The sequence below is a fragment of the Mizuhopecten yessoensis genome, unplaced genomic scaffold (genome assembly GCF_002113885.1).
Source record: "Mizuhopecten yessoensis strain PY_sf001 unplaced genomic scaffold, ASM211388v2 scaffold716349, whole genome shotgun sequence".
NCBI lineage: Eukaryota > Metazoa > Mollusca > Bivalvia > Pectinida > Pectinidae > Mizuhopecten > Mizuhopecten yessoensis.
The window spans coordinates 414,869-430,341 of record NW_018480072.1 but is presented as its reverse complement, the minus strand read 5'-3'; the positions used below and the strand labels follow the sequence as shown (position 1 = coordinate 430,341).

Genomic DNA, 15,473 nt, shown 5'->3' with positions numbered 1-15,473 from the left:
GTGTAAAAGTTTGGTGTTAAAATACTGTGGAGATATCAATCTAACAATTTCTGTGTCAAATTTTTATATTGTGCATTAATTTTTTGTGCAGGGTGCTGTGTGAAAAGTCCTGTGTTTACCTCTACCCCTGACCCGGAAGTTTATTTTTGACATTGGTGACACCTGCAGACGATTATCTCAAGAAAAAGGCCAACATGCTATGTTGAAATTTTGATATTTTACTCCCAAGATGTTGCTCTTGACCAGGTTAGATGGAAAGTTGGCTATCGGATATTGGGAATTTGTTATGAAATTAAATGTTACAATGAAACATATAGTAAAATTAATTGTGGTCTTAGTCCTATATAGAAGGACTTGTAGCTGGCGGCGGCCCAATACCTGACTTCCGGTCCAGACTTGGCGATAATATACGACGAGTGTTAGGTTAAGGCAAGTATTAGGCATATGAGCCGTCTTACAAAATCTAGACTTATAAAGTTAATATAAATAGGATAGACGGCTCCTTCTCTAACCTGTCCCCCCCTTTTCTATTCTTTACTCATTACTTTATCCCTTCTACTCATTTTCCTTTCTTTTCTTCGTCTGCTTGATAACCGAACTACTCGGTAGTGAAGCGGACGTAAAACCTATCAATTAATCAATGAAAATGTCAACTTATATTTCAGATATTTCCGTACTTGTACCAGCAAACATGCCGTCAACATTGTACAGTTCTGACCTAATCTGCTCAAGTCGGTCACGTATGTGTCAGTGCAATACCGTTTAGACATACGGTTTAAGTGGTTGGCTGACCGTGTCTTATCTGCCAGGTACATATACGTAGCAATCTTGGATCCCGACACACCAACATGGAGTCGGGCATGTTTTTGTGCATATTTCTGTTCATGTGTGGAGTTTCTGCCACTGAAGAACACAAACGCGTGGCGTCATGTGACCCTAACTATTTACATGATCTGGAGACGAAAGTACAAACTATGCTGACGACGGTCTCTTCCTTAACAACACAGCTTACGGATCAACACAACGCTATGACCCAGTTGACGAGAAGGACAACTGAACTAGGTAATAATTTCCTATCATATGAAAATAATCCTTGTAATTTTCTATATATATTACATGTGCATTAATATTAATACTGATAGACATTGTGACGTCATAAGGAACAGATGATGACATATAAATATACGAAAGGTAAATGGCGGCGTTTTTACATATTATTCATATTTTCTCTTACGACAAGATAACATTTCTTTCACTATATAACCCAGAATATTCCAACGATCCCATCTGAATTTTATGAATCTTATTTAAGCTCATCAAAGTTTTTTTATGCAAAGGAATTAAATCTTGCAGATTGATACCCTCGATTTCCCAGTATTTTAAATGGGCAGAATAACTCGTGTTAAAATCATAACATAACCTTTTCGGTCCATCAACCAATTTACGAATAATTTAAACCCCGTCGTCATGTCAGAAGTACATTTTAACGTGAACATTTATAGAAGTCTGTCAGTTCAAATTTGTTTATACATACACATATCCTTCAGTGTAATTTATACTGTTATTGTATAGTTTAATGGCCAATCAGCAATGCAAGTCATTGAGTGCTGAAATGTTAAACTTGTCAATGTATATAGAATATAGCCTAAATACTATATTTATAGTATACAACGTAAACATCTCTTTAGATTTATATACAGCTATATCACTTTATAATAGTGATTATTCGATGGCATACAATATTCTTCATTTACTAGTTTTTTAGATTTCGGATAAGTTCCTGTATCATGTAATAACAAACGTTTTTCTTTTTATTGTGTTTGCGCGGCTGTTTTAAAACTGGTCCTGCAGATTGGAATAACTGTTTGATGCTTGATATATTGGGTGTTGCGAAGTCAGTTTTTAGCCCTGGCTAAATGAAGGTCATGTTAAATGAACCAAGCCCTCGTTAAATGAGGGCCTGGCTAAATGAACACACCATTTTCAATTTATGTCGATGTTTTTTCTCGTTAATTTTAACATCAAATCCTTTAAATTCACCAAAGTTGATTTTTCAGTGTCTGTCAAACTAATAAACCACACTTGGCCGAGCCTCCAAAGTTGCATCCAAATGCAGCTATAGTGTCTTCATCAGAAATGTTCAAAAACTTCTTCCGTGACTATCGACCAAAGGTTAGGATCTGTGCCACTGAGTTTTGGTAGAGTTATATTCAAAGCTCCGCCGTGATTTGGGTGGAATTCCGAGGCAGGCAAAGAGGCGGTGACAAGTCTCTATTATTCCATTTAGCGTTAGATGTGGATGGGAATTCAACTGATTTGGATATTGATTCATGTTGACAAAGCACTTGTTGATGTGACTACAAGGCATGTTGTTGGTGTTAAGAGGGTGGAGATCGTGAAAAGAATATGCCTGCTGTAACCAAGTGTATTGTGAAAGGCGACTAATGTTGGGCTGCTCTGCATAATTCTGCTGCCCCATTGCCACACTTGATATCTGTTTCGTTCATTCTATTTCAGGCGGTGTCTCCCTAGGCCCCCGTCTTAACCCAAATAAACAAACAAAACCTGTTGTTACCCCCACTACCGTTAGAGGCGACTAATGTAGGAAACAATATATTTACGGATACGCAATTTTCAGAATTTGCGTGCACTATCAAGTCGGCATGCGATCTGCGCTCACATGGAGGCAATTACACAAACATACCCTGCTTCCAGCACACATACCAGTGTACCTTTGCCAGTGATCATCGAATTGTTATTCAAATTCTTTAACTGCGCTTGAATGCACAACAGTAGACGAAAGATGGTTTCACTAATCGGATGTGGGGTTCCATCTCTTCAGGCATTTAACACAATTTATGAACGAATTCATGAACCACATCTACGCAAAATACATTACTGGAAAAGACCCAAGATTTCATGTCATATCTTCAAACACAGGCCAAAAATCTTTCAGGAGACATGATCCAACAAGACGACTCGGTGGCAAGGAAGAAATGCTCCTCACTTTGATGAAATATCGCCTAGGCCTTCTGTTTGACGTTTCACGTCAGCACAGCACATGCATCAAGGATATTTGGCACCTGGATAAGGATTTTAAGTCATTTCGTAGGCAGTCTTGTTAACAACCCTCCCTAGGAAATATTAAAAGCTACTTTACCACCATCTTCCGAAACTCCAACATATCAAAATGTTAGATCTATCATAGACTGCTCAGAATTTTTTTGGAAACTCCCCATAACCTCTTGATGAAATCATTGACATAGAGTGATTACAAACATCACAACACTGCAGAGTTTCTTGTGAGTATCACTCCATAAGGAATGATTAACTTCATAGCTAATGCTTGGGGTGACAAACACATCACTCTAAACTCTGGTTTTCTCGATGTCATAGCAGACAAATGGTTTCAAATAGCAGGTGATCTAGCTTTTCTAAACTCCGAACTCAGGTGTAGATCAGATGTCCAAGCAAGACGTACAGAAAACAAAAGCAAACAGACGCATCTTCATTGAACAAGCTATCAGACGTATGAAATCTTTCCGTCTGTTGAAACATGAACTAACAGTTACACTTGTTCCCTACTTAGACCACCACATCTTACGAACAATAGCAGGCCTTTGTAATCTATACAAACCTCTTCCAAGGTACTAAGAAACACTGAATTTATAACATGACAAGCTGTATATAGCTAGTGTTGTTCCGATTAATCAATTTAATCGATGATCAGTCGTTTTACCTCCCACCATGATTTTCTATGATCGATCATGGGTTGACTGAAAACTCTCAACATTTCAAAGAGTTATTGGTATCAGGAGCTGACCAGAAAACTGACATAATGAGCAGTTTTACTAATAAGTTTTAACTGCATTCAGACAACATTTATACGTATGAATGCAAGTAGCTAGATAATTTAGAAGTATCCACACCATTTTAAACATGTCGGTGAATGCTTATCTAGTCATTTTCATTTCATTTTATGATCGATCATTTGGGAAATAGTAATAATTGATGAGAGATTTTGAAGTGATTCTTAAGACTTACCATGAGCCATACATATTTTATATACATATGTACCAATGCATGGCTGATCATGATGACTTGAACTTCACGGGAAAATGGGAAAAAAATACATTATAGGAATTTGTTCATCTACATATATATTACATACGGTATTACTAAACAGTAAAACCTGTATATGCTTCAGGAAATTTGCAGCCAACACTCTTTTTTCATTTCGAATGAAATCAAGTATTATCAGCCATTGTTTCATATATATATAAATAATCGAAACTTGCATGTTGGACTCTATATTAATATCATATATTTTATCAAAACTCAAAAGGAAATGATTTTAAAGTAATTTGACAATAATGATACTAAGTAATAATGTAAATATTTATTAGTATAGTATAGTGATAATCAGCCCCGAGGATACCGATAGTTCGGCTACGCACTCGGGTATTATCGTAGGACAGTGCGGACTCATTACCTCCCGTAGTAATTATATTCGCCGCTTGGTGCGCTGCATGCATTGTTTACTACCGGACTTCCGTCATTCGCGGGAAATTCTGAAAGTCGCTTTCAATTTTCTGTATATCATCATTTAAAATACAAACATGCTACAAAAATGACGTAACATTGTACAAAATTATTGTGCGGACACTGGAGACCACACCATTTTCTAACACTCAGAATTGGAACCGAACCGAACCGATTTCCGGATATCCTTATCGGTGACTCGATTCGAAAGGTCTGATTCGCGAAGCACCGATAATGTCGGTGCACCGCACACCCTTAAATGGTACCACAGGTTACATCCATCACAACAGATACTTTTATCTTTAAATGATTTAACATGGCCTTCCTCTTTTTTAACATGTTTACACATAGGACAGAAGTAGGTAGTGGCAGTTTGCAGAGACAAAGTTGTTCATTGATGGTGTCAGTATTTCTGGGATGAGAAATTTAATATAGAAGACAGATACATTGTTAGAAATTTCACTGTAATATACAGGGTCTACCTTTATTCGCTCCTGATGGACACAATTGCATGTATACACAACAAAATTACAGTAATTCCTTCCAGTGATAGCTATCTGCCCTTGAATTTGGCATTAGTAGCTATGGCATTCCCCGAGACAAAGTTTACCATTACTGTTTTTCCTCAGATATACAGGATATACACAGGTACAAAACACTTAGGACACGTAGCAATCAAGGGTCATTTGAACTCTGCAACTCCCTGGCCACAGCAATCGCATGACATCAGTAAATCGGGACTGGTTGCCAAATATGGAAGACTTGAGGAGCCAACAAAAACACCACTCTTCAGACTTGAAGTTTGTATGGGTTGACTTATTCATGGTCATGATGTGATTCTTTTTTTGCCACTGGTTCCATCATCCTGCCANGGTTTGACCGTTTAAACGAAAACGGCCAAGGTGTAACTATAATTTGCACAACGACATTGAATGCCCGATACGCAATACGGAAATGACGACACGGTGTACATGCACATTTCGATCAAGATAATTGAGTCCGAGCTGTACTTTTTCCGGAAGTACGTCACGAAAATGGACGCTGATGACGATGTGTGGAGCCACCTTAAGAGGCTTCAAATTTGGATTCACTTTGGTATATCCTAACAGGTTTGATATGAGTGGGACTCTATCAACCTCTTTGCCCTTTAAAGACTCCATCTGTGTGTGGACACTATAAAAGTTTGAGGATGTAAGCCTGTTTTCCCTCACTGCTACCCAAAGACTTCTTTCCTTGTCCAATAGTGCTCCTATTGATTAGGTCAACTTCTGCTCTACTGTATGTGATGGAGTTAATAGGTTGGCATCTCAAGGCCATCTTGATGATGAATTTCTCTGTATCAAAACTAGGGAGGGTCGACTTATTCATGGGAACTGGGACGGCTGGTGTCAGCTTCATTTCTTCTCTACCTGTGAAGAACAAAATTTGCAATGACTTTTATTCCAAAGGAAAATATACAGTCCAAGGAAGTACTAACTATTCTTAGGTCACGTATACTTATTCATTACTCTAAATATTACAATTCATTTCTTTTGAAGTTGCCCAGATTCACTTACATTATAAGGAAGGGGGGGTTAGTAAGCTACTTATACAATTGATATTTTTTGTGTTGTGACCAGTTTTTACTTACCCTTAAAAGCACAGGCATTGGGCAATACTGAACTCAACAAAGGACCTGTTACAGGAACAAAATAATTTTGCCCACAAAGCAATTTAACCATTACTGGGTTATATTTGTAGCTCCCTAAGACACGACCCATGAGATATTTTTAAAAAATGAAAAAGGTCCCCAGGGCCTGTGCTATGAACTATTTAGTGATGCCTTCCAAAGGTGTACGACAGGGTTCACTTTTTTGTCCAAAAAACTATCAAAACAATGTTTTACGCTATCAAATAATATTATATTATTTAAAGTAGGATCTGCTGCAAATTATGAACTCAAATATGTTACAAAAAATTGCATAATATTTTTTTTATAAAATCTTAAACTCTAAAAATTTTGGTATTTTCATACACGTTTTTGCTACATGAATTGTATTACGGAAGTAAAACACCAATTTCCGGTTCTTGTACACCAAAAATCTTTTAATATTATTTGGTGCATTATGTTGAGATACGATAGTGAAAATTTCAGAAAATTTGAGAACCGGTAAATTTGTCATATAAATGTCAAATTGTAGCAACGTCTATTTCCAAATAAAATCCAACAACCTTATGATCTATAGTCATGTTTGATAATTTAACAATATGTCGCACCAATTTATTATCGCAACTGATCAAATTTTCATCAATAAGATCTGCTGCTCATGATGAGCCCAATTATAAAGCTAGATGTTACAAAATAAAAAAGTTATGCAGTCTCACACACATAAACGTTTAGTATGTTATGTACATTTTTAGTTGTTTCGCATCTTTACGGAAGTGATAGACATATTTCCGGTTTGTGTACACCACCATACTTTGGATATCATTTGGCACATTATGTTGACCGACGATAGTAGAAATTTCGAAAAAATCGGTATGCGGTAAATGTGTCATCTTAAGGATAATATATTGTATGGGTAAATGTGTCATCTTAAGGATAATATGTTGTATGACCAATGTCAAAATAAATCGTCAATATCTCCAGGTCAATGCGATTTTGGCTTGTGGTACATATCAGCTGAAGCTGGCACCTGACTATATCACAGAACATCAGACGGATGGGGGTGATTATGAGATATGGGTGTACCAACATGCTGATGACCTTCTCCGAGGCCAAATACACTCTCGCCACAGGTCGCAGGCAAATCACAATGTCTGGATAGAGTTTGACCTACACGCATCAGAGGATCCTGTCAAGGCATACTATTGTGTGTGTCCTGCAGGAAAGAGAACATCGGGTATGTGTACTCATGTCGCATCAATACTGTATTATCTAGGATACTATGCACATTTAACAGATGCTAAACCGGTCCAGCCTTCAGCTCGCAAATTCAGAGACTGCATATTATGAATGCATTCAAAAAAGAAATATTATTCAATTATAGCCTTTGGCTGAGGTCAATACCTGAATTTATCAACCCGGGAAAAGATATATTAACCGAGGACGCATTCCGAGGTCAATATATCTTTTCTCGGGTTGATAAATCCAGGTATTGACCGAAGTTAAAGGTTTCAATTGTTTTATTATTTTACAAAACAGTAGTGTTAGTAATCTGGGAGAAAAAAAAAGCTTCGGAAGTGGGACGGTGCATTGTTTGGAGACACATCATAATTCTATTTTTAGAAACACCCAGTCCTTCAACAAAAATCACGCGCTCCAAGTCAATATCAGTTTTTATCGGTGGACACTTGATGCACTTCTGGTCAATTACTTGTCGGGAATAATATGAAAAAATAATAAGACCTAAGATTGAACTGAGAAAGGAGAAATTCAGAAAAAAAATTGAATGTTCAATTTTGACTACGTGTTGTCAAATTAAAAAACAACAACAGTAAATACAACAATCCATGAATTGGAAACTATAACTCTCCTAAAAAGAAACAATGTGATGGGTTAACATATCTTCAACATATTATACTGGTTCACCAAATGTTCTGACAAATTGCCTAACTTTTGCTGTATTCCTCCCCTTTAACTACCTAGTTTAGTTAAACAGTCATACTCTACTATGAACCATATCATCCACCATGATAGTATATTGGAATGATTTTGGGTTAATTATGAAATACTTGCATTAACCTGAAGTTATTGAAGTTTATTTTGACATTGGTCATACACATATTATCCTTAAAATGACACATTTACCGCATACCGATTTTTTCGAAATTTCTACTATCGTCAGTCAACATAATGTGCCAAATAATATCCAAAGTATGTTGGTGTACAAAAACCGGAAATATGTATATCACTTTCATAAAGATGCGAAACAACTAAAAATGTACATAACATACTAAACGTTTATGTGTGTGAGACTGCATAACTTTTCTATTTTGCAACATCTAGCTTTATAATTGAGCTCATCATGAGCAGCAGATCTTATTGATGAAAATTTGATCAGTTGCGATAATAAATTGGTGCGACATATTGTTAAATTATCAAACATGACTATAGATCATAAGGTTGTTGGATTTTATTTGGATATAGACGTTGCTACAATTTGACATTTATATGACAAATTTACCGGTTCTCAAATTTTCTGAAATTTTCACTATCGTATCTCAACATAATGCACCAAATAATACTAAAAGATTTTTGGTGTACAAGAACCGGAAATTGGTGTTTTACTACCGTAAAGCAATTGATGTAGCAAAAAAATGTATGAAAATACCAACATTTTTAGAGTTTAAGATTTTATATTTTTTTTATTATGCAATTTTTTGTAACATATTTGAGTTCATAATTTGCAGCAGATCCTACTTTAAATAATATAATATTATTTGATAGCGTAAAACATTGTTTTGATAGTTTTTTGGACAAAAAAGTGAACCCTGTCGTACACCTTTGGAAGGCATCACTAAATAGTTCATAGCACAGGCCCTGGGGACCTTTTTCATTTTTTAAAAATATCTCATGGGTCGTGTCTTAGGGAGCTACAAATATAACCCAGTAATGGTTAAATTGCTTTGTGGGCAAAATTCTTTTGTTCCTGTAACAGGTCCTTTCCACTAAATACTAACATATGTATACGTACACATGGTAACTCTCATTTTCCAGGACAGATGCACGAGATATATCAAGAAGTGTGGTATATAAACTTAACATTACAGCATTCACTGAACTGCTTTATCTATTACACAAACTGGTACTGCCATTGTAAAAATAGAGTAAATTGTGCATACAATGTATATCTATATCTATCCGCCTGTATTCATTTAGTACTGTATGTACAGTATAGTATGTCCATATTGAATAGATATAAGGCAATGAAAATAAAGACATTATACGTTTTACCATTTAATTATTTTATTTTGAACGGTCACTTTTGACAATTCAACTGGTGTCAAGTCCACCTTTGAAGGGATGTTCCAAGTACATGGTAAAGATGTGCAGGTAGACAGTCCCTGTCGATTGGCTGCCTCAACTCTGAACAGCATGGCTGCTATATGGTTGCAGGTTTCACCAAAACTGCAACAAATAAATATCCAGTTTAAATCAATTTGATCTATTTTTTTATCATCCTTCATTAGGATATTTTTAAATCATCACCATCTGAGGGTATATTTAACAATATTGCTAGCTATACATACCTTTATACCAATGCAGAATTGGGTATGTGTGGTGTTATGAGAACATAAACAAATTTTTGTCTGTCATTATACACGTTGTTATTGTTACTTCTTCTATCTGATTGTGACATTACCAATGGATGTCTCAAACTGACGCCAGGAGTTTGAAATAAGTAAAGAATAAATGAGCATAATTATATAACTGCTCTAATATAAAACAAAAATGTGCTTAACTGTTGCTGACAAATTCACAAACAGATGTATATGTACTACGTCCTTAATGAGCTTTATCAATATATATTTGTCAGGAAAAACCATATATAATATACATATTTCTTCCAATTCAGAAATACATCTTTAAAAGATGTGAGTTTTGACTCTTTAAGATTTATGTAGCCACAACTAGCAAAATACAGGGAAAGGGGGGATGGGGATGAATGCTTTTAATATTGTATTTACCCTGCTGTACAGGAGCAGTAGGCTGTCAAAATCTCTCCGGAGGGGTCTGCACACACCCACACATTATATGGGTCATCTTTTGGACTAAAGGAAGGAGAGCACTATCCACAGATTTTTTTCTCTGGTTGTAAATACCTCCTTTAGCCAGCCACATTGGAAATATTTATAAGCGTTACCTATTTTATAGTCATTTAAATGGCGTTGACATTCACTTACAGGTAAGTTTTTCATTAGATTAGATGTGATATCACCGATATAAATAGGTGGCCATGGATTATCAATCCATCCATTATTTACTGCAAGGGGGTCACGGATATCAAATGTTAGTAGATTAGCACAATATTGCTTATGATTAGACTATTTCTTCTTTAGATGTAACAATAGGCATACCCAATTTCCTTGCTGAGAAACATATTCTACTGGTAAACCATTTTTGATAAATATGTCCTTAAACTGTCCATATTCCACAATGTAAAGCTGTCAAGACTTGCTTTAGTGTCGTTTCCTGCCATCCTTTTTTTAATACTGTTGTTTCTCAGGTTAATAGTAGCACCATTAACAGCAGGAAGAAATATGAGTGATTATCTGTATGAACTCCGGGCCAAGTATCTCATCCCAGAGCAGAGGTTGGCTAAATCATCTTAATGTTGGTTTCCTTCGGTTTCCAAAGGGAATATACTTTTATATTACTTACAACGTACCTAATGATAAATACAGTAGTGATATAGCCATTTTTCAAGCCGTGCTACTAAATTATACACACAAGTCCAACAGTACATGTTCATTTGGGTTGCGGAAAAGGTGTTATGTCTGAAAGGGTTAGTTGTTATCCCTCTGATGGCACTGGTTTTCTTTTATGGGAGCCACATGGTCTAAAGCATCTGTAAAAAAAGTCTCTGAACAATTTCCAGGCCTTGTTTATGTCAGGAGCAAGAAAGCAATCTTCCCATTTAGCCTCGGTCCATTTATTTATAAAATTTTCTTTAGAGTAATTCTTAGTTGAACGAATCCTAACATTATTATGCACTACGAGGTCGTTTGCGAGTGCAGAACACAGGTAAGTGATCACTGATGCCAATAGGTAGGATCCCTGATTGACTGATATTTTCACGTGTGTTGCAAAGAATATGATCAATCAGAGACTGTGTGGAGTCGGTTATCCTCGTTGGATTAGATATGATTTGTTCTAGATTAAAAAGTCTCAATAAACTACAGTATGAGGAATATAATGAATTGCATGCTTTTCTGTTTTGGAAGCAAATGTTAAAATCGCCAAGTATGATTATTTCAGAGCCAGATTTTATGTTTTGTAAAGATTGTTCAAATTTATCATAGAAGTCATTTTGGTTGGGTGGCCTATAGCAGGTTCCCAGAGTAACAGGTTTCGTTTTGGAAACAGAAACTTCCACAAAGAGAAATTCGTCGGAATCGTTACTGGTCACATCTACTGGAGTGAAAGCTAAACCGTCTCTGACGTATTTGTTGGATCATCCATCAACACATTGCACATGTACAGTAGTCCTATATATGATATCAGTAGTTCAGGATCATTTGTTGAGTCTGCGGTGGGATATATATATATAATAAAGAGAATTAGCAATTTGGACTAGAACTCAAAGGATTAATTCATGAAAAACGTTAGCTAGGAAGTGACAGAGTCTGTGTTCAAATCGAACAAACATCCTGGCAGCTCATGTCGACATAATTACGAAAACGGCGCAAAAGACAAGGGTACAACGGGACTCGAAATGTACGGCGAATGCCTCATCCCATCACAATAAATCCTTTTGCGTCTCGCAGTTTATATCCAACGATAACAAAGTATCCTACATAATCACTATGAAGTCTGTAATCTCTCCCGAAATCTTTTTAAAACTGTAGATTACCTAAGGTGGCTTTTAAGCACTTTATAAACTTAAATCAACCCAATATTGATATCAAGAGGCTCCTTGTAAAATACGTGAATGAAGAAAAATAGAGTCATCAAAGAAAATCAATTCTTCAATTTTAGACTTAAGATGCAATATTTATTGCTTGAAGGGGAAAATTTGAGCATGATTTCTGAGGGTAATTTATCCAATACCGGTAGTAAAAAGACCTGGATAAAGCCCTGGCACGCATTTACACTCATGACGCCAAAGCCTTGTATCATGATGTTAATTTCCACCGAATCTGAAAAAGGGTAGATTCCCCTGAAACCTAGATTGATTCCCTGCAATGGGCTGTTGAGAATGTAATGATAACATCAGATCTTGTCTTGCATATTCCACCAGTGCTCTTCTCGCAAAAGAGCAAGAGTCCACTCTTAGGTTATACACATTACTAATTACATTTTTCTTCTCGCCTCCTATAGGTTCCGGAGGCATGTACACCAGATGGGGAAGAAGCGAGTGCTCATCCAACTCGTCCGAGCTAGTTTACGAAGGTAAGTTCTTATAACTTCACACCTGGACCTTAATGCCGGCATACTTGTTGCTAAACGACAAAGGTTGTGGTATTGCTACATCAATTTTAATAGTCTTCAACACAGATAAAGCCCCCAAACATTTTGACAAGAACAGGTATAAATAGGGAAAAGTTATATCATTAATGAAAAAACAGCTATGAAAAATCTTGTAACGCAACGAATCTTTAAAATTTGTTCTGTGCGACGGACATCTCGTCAACTAAACTCATTTTTCTGAGGCCTGTTGGTTGTGATTTAATGTAAATGCATTACAAATTGAAAACAATTCACTACTTTGGTACATACAATGTACTGACGACATGCCTGTATGGAAACGACACTTTGAAGATTTGAAAATTAATTTTTCCATTTTTATGCAATGTGTATTTAGAAAACAATCTTTTACAAAGTATTGTTCACGTCTAACATCCAGCCATCATACAACACTTTATTTCAAATATCATTTAGAAAAATAATATTTGAAAAGAGTAAAACAATCGCATGATGATTGTACCACGTATTTAGATAAGATCCAAGTCCGTGATTGTACGTAGAGACCGACAACTATAACTACCGTTGTTACCAAAGACTGATTTTTACATGAAAATGTAAGCCTTGTACATTTACTACACCTGGGGTAGTATCTGTTGAATACGTTTTCAAGCCCAAAAAATCGTTTTAATTTGTCAGATGTTTCCCGTTGACGTGCAAGACGCTCGAAGATGTACATGTGACAAATTATTCAAAAGTCGGGGGGAAAGACGACCGTTGAAAGCCCTAGACCCTCTCATGCGGTCCCCGATAAAAATATAATTATTGTGATGCATGTTAACTGACTTCATCAGCCGATCCCAGCCATCTCACTCAAACAGCATTAATAAGTTTCTTCAAGTTACCGTAACTTAACTATCACAGCTAAGAAAAGCCATTTATTTCAATATTAATCATGGTTACACACACACATTTGGAGCTGTTCGTATCAGTACGACTTGTGTAACATAAACATACAAAGTGGTACATTTAAACACTTACAAGTTCCACATTACTTGAAAATTAGTGAAATGTTTGAAGGTGGCGAAACTGTCTGCACCTTTGAGCGAAAACACGGAAGGCCTGATGACGCCACGAGTATTGCTGCGTGACGTCATTCAGGCGTGATTTCAGTCAAATCTTCTATACTGCTGCTCATCGGCGTTTTGATACGTTTGTATTTGGACAAATTATTAACTGAAACCCTTACTAATGTGACGAATTTGCCTGCACTAACGTTAGATGAAATATGCCTCAATAATAGAATACAGCGTTTGCACTTTTCATGCTATATTGATATCACTTTTACCAATTTTCAACTTTTGTTTCTGGAGTTTATTTTTGACATATTAGGCCCTTCTTGTGTCAAGGTGCCGTTGAAGCCTTAGCAAGCAAACGGACGACGTAGAAAGTGTCAATCACCTGCCTCCAAATCACGTACACGCATGGAGGCACGTTCTTAAATAACCTTAGGCCTAGCTCTTAATAGGATTTTAAACCCTCCCTATAAAACCAAACCAAACATTTTCGAAATTTCAGGGGGTTTACGCCCACTGTGCCGATCGAATAATATTACCAAATCGAAAACACGCATTTAGCTATTTCAGGTGTAAACCACTGATCAATCACTAGGCTGATGCCTGTTCTTTGAAGATTACAGAGGAGGGATTTTCGATGAATAGAACATACTCTGATAGAAATGCTAGGACAGATGCATGTTATATATGCACCTATATTGACTTGTGGTGTTTTGAAAGCTCGTTTTTGTTTCCCTAGGTTATGCCGGGGGTTCCCACTACACAGACCAGGGTGCGGCAGCAGAGTACGTGTGTATGCCCAGAAACCCTGTGTATGAATACACAGATTACCACGACTACGACGGTTACATTTACGGGTCAGAATATGAAAGTACCTTTTTCGGCACAACACGAGTATCGGATGACGTGCCATGCGCTGTGTGTAGATCTTTGAGTCCTTCCGTTCTGATGATCCCGGGAACCAACACTTGTCCCGCCGGTTGGGGGATAGAATATCATGGAATTCTTGCTTCCGGTTACCGTGGACACGCGGCTGCATCTCAGTACGTCTGTTTGGACAAAAATCCAGAAGCTCTACCACACGGAATTCGAAAGGAAGACGGGAAGCTTTTCTATCGCGTTCGCAGTAAATGCGGTAGTCTCCCTTGTCCTCCGTACATTGACGGTAGTATTTTGTCATGTGTCGTCTGTTCGAAATAAAAGAAATGGTCTCTAGAATTTCGTTTTACTTGAACAAATACTATGACGTAGACGTAACTTCAGACGTTGATGCACAATCGTGTAACACAACTTTGACATCATTTCGTTTCAGATGTGACGTTTGTAAAGTGCGACTGGGTTTGTGAATTCAAAGCTATCGGTATGTAAATAAGCATATGTAAAGCCAATGTATTTGACAATTATATGGTCACAATTTGAAGATGACAAGAGAATCCGATTATGACCAAAGTAGAACGTGAAGATAGCAAAAGTCTAGTTAGAACACTGTTAAGCATGATATAAAGCACAAATTGATTAAGTTCGTAAAATTACATGCATGTACCAAAGTAATCCGGAAGTGTTTCACTTCATTGAAACCCGGGAGAGAAAGTGCGCTCAAATTATCCTAAAATTGTATTGCATTATGATATATCACCCCTGCGGGGAATCGAGAAAAGAATACACTGCATGTGTCGCAAGAGGCTCCTAATGTGGGCCCCATCCCCCCCCCCCTACTCCTTCTTAACGCTCAGCAATTTAGGAGTGGG

General features: G+C 36.9%; 1 protein-coding gene across 1 annotated transcript; it reads left to right on the top strand.

The window, feature by feature from the left end:
* Nucleotides 1-795: 795 nt before the first annotated feature.
* LOC110443506 lies at nucleotides 796-14,935 on the top strand. Its single transcript, XM_021487762.1, has 3 exons — nucleotides 796-1,062; nucleotides 12,566-12,637; nucleotides 14,465-14,935. Exons 1-3 carry the CDS (start codon nucleotides 849-851, stop codon nucleotides 14,923-14,925), a joined length of 747 nt encoding a protein of 248 aa, XP_021343437.1. The 5' UTR covers nucleotides 796-848; the 3' UTR covers nucleotides 14,926-14,935.
* The last annotated feature ends 538 nt before the right edge of the window (nucleotides 14,936-15,473 follow it).

Excerpts from the sequence above, each read along its gene's own strand:
- LOC110443506 (XM_021487762.1), top strand. The coding sequence starts at position 849 with ATGGAGTCGGGCATGTTTTTGTGCATATTTCTGTTCATGTGTGGAGTT. Across the intron at positions 1,063-12,565 it reads GAGAAGGACAACTGAACTAG|GTTCCGGAGGCATGTACACC; the intron begins GTAATAATTTCC and ends CGCCTCCTATAG. Across the intron at positions 12,638-14,464 it reads GTCCGAGCTAGTTTACGAAG|GTTATGCCGGGGGTTCCCAC; the intron begins GTAAGTTCTTAT and ends TTGTTTCCCTAG.